This window comes from Gekko japonicus, unplaced genomic scaffold, assembly GCF_001447785.1.
Source record: "Gekko japonicus isolate JY-2015 unplaced genomic scaffold, Gekko_japonicus_V1.1 scaffold38, whole genome shotgun sequence".
Taxonomy (NCBI): Eukaryota; Metazoa; Chordata; class Lepidosauria; order Squamata; family Gekkonidae; genus Gekko; species Gekko japonicus.
Window position 1 is genome coordinate 955283 of NW_015170276.1, and position 2958 is coordinate 958240.

Here is a 2958-nt window from a genome sequence, read left to right on the forward strand (position 1 = left end):
CAGAGATGACAGCTAAACATCTAGCATGGCAGAGTACTAGGCTGTAGCTCAGCTAAAGGTTTGCTTGAAGCCAGCCAAAGTCACTGAAGTAGCAGCAGCTTCTTATATTCTTCTGTTCTCATGCTAAATCGCAGCACATTTCATTAGCACAAAAAAGTCCTTTTGTGTTTCCAATACTACCTATGTTTTAGACCAATGCAGAAAGGCACAACACATTTGGATTGGGGATTTTTCCCACTGCACAACTTGGACTGCGCCCCCGTAATTTGGACTGGGTCCCTCCCCAAAAGCAAATAGTACATTACTCAGTTTAAGCGTAAGACCTCGTGCAGTAATGGGACAAGAACTGTAGCACTAAGGCCAATGGAAAAGTAGGTAATGAACTTATATGGCACTTCAATTTCTGTTCGATGTCCAGCTATAGGATCATCAACAGAAACCTTGTACCAAGAACACAGTGCTCTAAGTGCCATGCTTTTAATAATCTGCCGTATGACCACTAGGAAACAAATGCCCACCAAAAACTTTGAAAGTGCCATCAAGACCATTTCAGCAGTTATTGAAGGAGGACTGACAAGTTCAGCTGAATAGTTTGTTACAGAGTGATTATTTATCCAAAACCCTACCCCACTTCCTGCTGAAGCTCCAAGAATTGTGGTGGTGTCTGCCTTTGTAGGACTATAATAATCAAGTTTGGGGTAGTTGTAGCACAAGAGGAGGGGCACGACAATGCAGAATATGGGGCACCAAGGGCTGGTGATCATCAGGTGGTCAAGGAAATCCCAGGTCGGATACATGAGAGCAACCAGTAGCCCTGAGATCAGACTGCCAACAATCACGTCCTAAAAATACAGACACAGGATATGGTTAAACATGATGCACAGTTCCACTTACACTGAACACACCATCTTTCTCCTACATTTTATATCAGCTATTTCCCAGAAGTGCATTCCACAATGTTGCTTTATGAACACTAGCAGCAAAGTTGCTACATGCGTTTAGCTGTGAAGCATTAACAAAAATAACTGAAGAAAACAGAGCCAAATAATTGGCTGAAAGTGTTAATGCACTGGGGGACTTAGCACAACTAGAATTGTTTTAAATAAGAAGCTGCCACCACAAATCAATACAAGCAAGATAAAAGCTCTAAGCACAGGCCATATAATTAGTTAGATTAAACTAGAAAATCTTTAAAGTGCCAATAGGTTGCCTGTCATCTCAGTCAGTGGTTTTGCACTAACTGACCAGGCTATGTATTTTTTAATGTAGAAAATTTAAATGCTGACTTTCTAGAGACCTGCTCACCCACAACATAAAAGTAATTCAACAGAATAATAGAACAGCAGCTTAAGAATGATCGAGCAAGCCATAAAAACTTAGTTAAGCAGCCTAAAATGATCCTCATAAAACAGTCCTTGGGCTACAAGCAAACCATAAAACTGCTTTAGAAAACAAATGAAATCCCTCAGTGAGAAGCCTGGGTGTAAAAAAAAAAGTTTTAGCTTTGCACCGGAAAGAAAACAGTGTGTCAGGCAAGCCTGATGGGGAACAGCATTCCAAAGTCAAGGCGCCACCACTGAAAAAGCTCTGCCTCCTGTTACTATCTGCTTCATGCCTACATGTGGACACGTACAAAGCAGGCCTTGGGAAGAGGATCTTAATTGGCTAGCTGCAGAGGAAGATTTACCTCAGACTTGATTTATCTGAAGCACCTGGGTAACAATACAGTCTGCTTCTTTCTTCTTACATGCTCATAGGTAAAAAACTAGCTTTTATATAAATCAGGAGAGAGATGACTCAGAAGCCCCTCCCCCTTTCTATTATATTTTCTCTTTTGTTTTGTAAGTTGCTTTGGTCCTCCATTGGACAGAAAATCAGGATACAAATAAATAAATAAAATACTTCAATAAACAAAGGAAGCTAATAATTTAAGAGAGGCTCCAAACCCCGCCTGTTGCTATGGCTTTGGTGCTTTATCACCTTAGACTACCTGGATAATGATTAACCAATAAGATGCTCCATTCTACAAGCATTAGATCAGGGATGTCGAATTCATTTGTTATGAGGGACGGATCTGACATAAATGAGACCTTGTTGGGCTGGGCCATGTGTGTCATAAAATGTAATGCCAGGTAGCAGACATATCTCTCCTTATATATAAAAGAGTAGTGGGGACCAAAGTTCTAAAATGCACTTCTTTAGTGTTAGGCCGAAAAAACTGCCACTCGGAAGACACTGGCTGGGTTCATTGGCTGCTTTGTGCAGTCCCGCCCAGCGTTCCAAGGTCATTTACATATGGAAGCTGATTGGACTACACTCCATTCCACACCTCAGACTCACCCCCCCCACACACAAGGCAGTTGGAATTTTCAGTTGGGAGAGAGAATGATGTCAGCTGCTCCCTAGGCAGAGGCTGTGGGGGTTTTTTTGTAAAACTTAAGACAGACAGGCAGATAGGGTTGCCAACTCCAGGTTGGAAACTTCCAGGATATTTTAGGGATGAAGCCTGTTGAGGGTGGAATCTGAGGAGTAGGAGGAAGAGGGGGACCTCAGACAGATACGATGCCATACTGCCCACACTCCAGACAAGCTGTTGCCAGTCTCCAGGTGACAGCTGGAGAGATCTTAAAGCTTTGGTGCTACTACAAAGTTCCCCAGGAGCCCAAAACAGAGTAGTGTTTTGGAAAATCTTGAGGAATTGTTTGGTGCATTTACGATGGGGCTCCTGGGGAACTATTGTTGCCAATCTTGGTCCAGCAGCCATCAAACCATTCTCTTCAACCCCCTGCTGTGCAGCTGACTTTCCCCTAGGGTTGCCAATCTCCAGGTGGGACCTGGAGATCTCCCACTGCTACAATTGATCTCCAGATGACAGAGATCAGTTCCCCTAGAGAAAATGACTGCTTTAGGAGGGTAGACCCTATGACATTATACCGGCTGAGTCCTTCCGCCCCCCCC

The 2958-nt window shown here is 43.2% G+C and overlaps 1 protein-coding gene across 1 annotated transcript in view; it reads right to left on the bottom strand.

The window, feature by feature from the left end:
* Positions 1 to 277: 277 nt before the first annotated feature.
* Positions 278 to 2958, bottom strand: part of SGPP2 (sphingosine-1-phosphate phosphatase 2) — a 42944-nt gene continuing 40263 nt past the window's right edge. The window contains exon 5 of the mRNA XM_015417637.1: positions 278 to 842. Within this exon, the coding sequence (XP_015273123.1) occupies positions 306 to 842 (537 nt within the window). The 3' untranslated portion in view covers positions 278 to 305. The remainder of the gene's footprint in view (positions 843 to 2958) is intronic.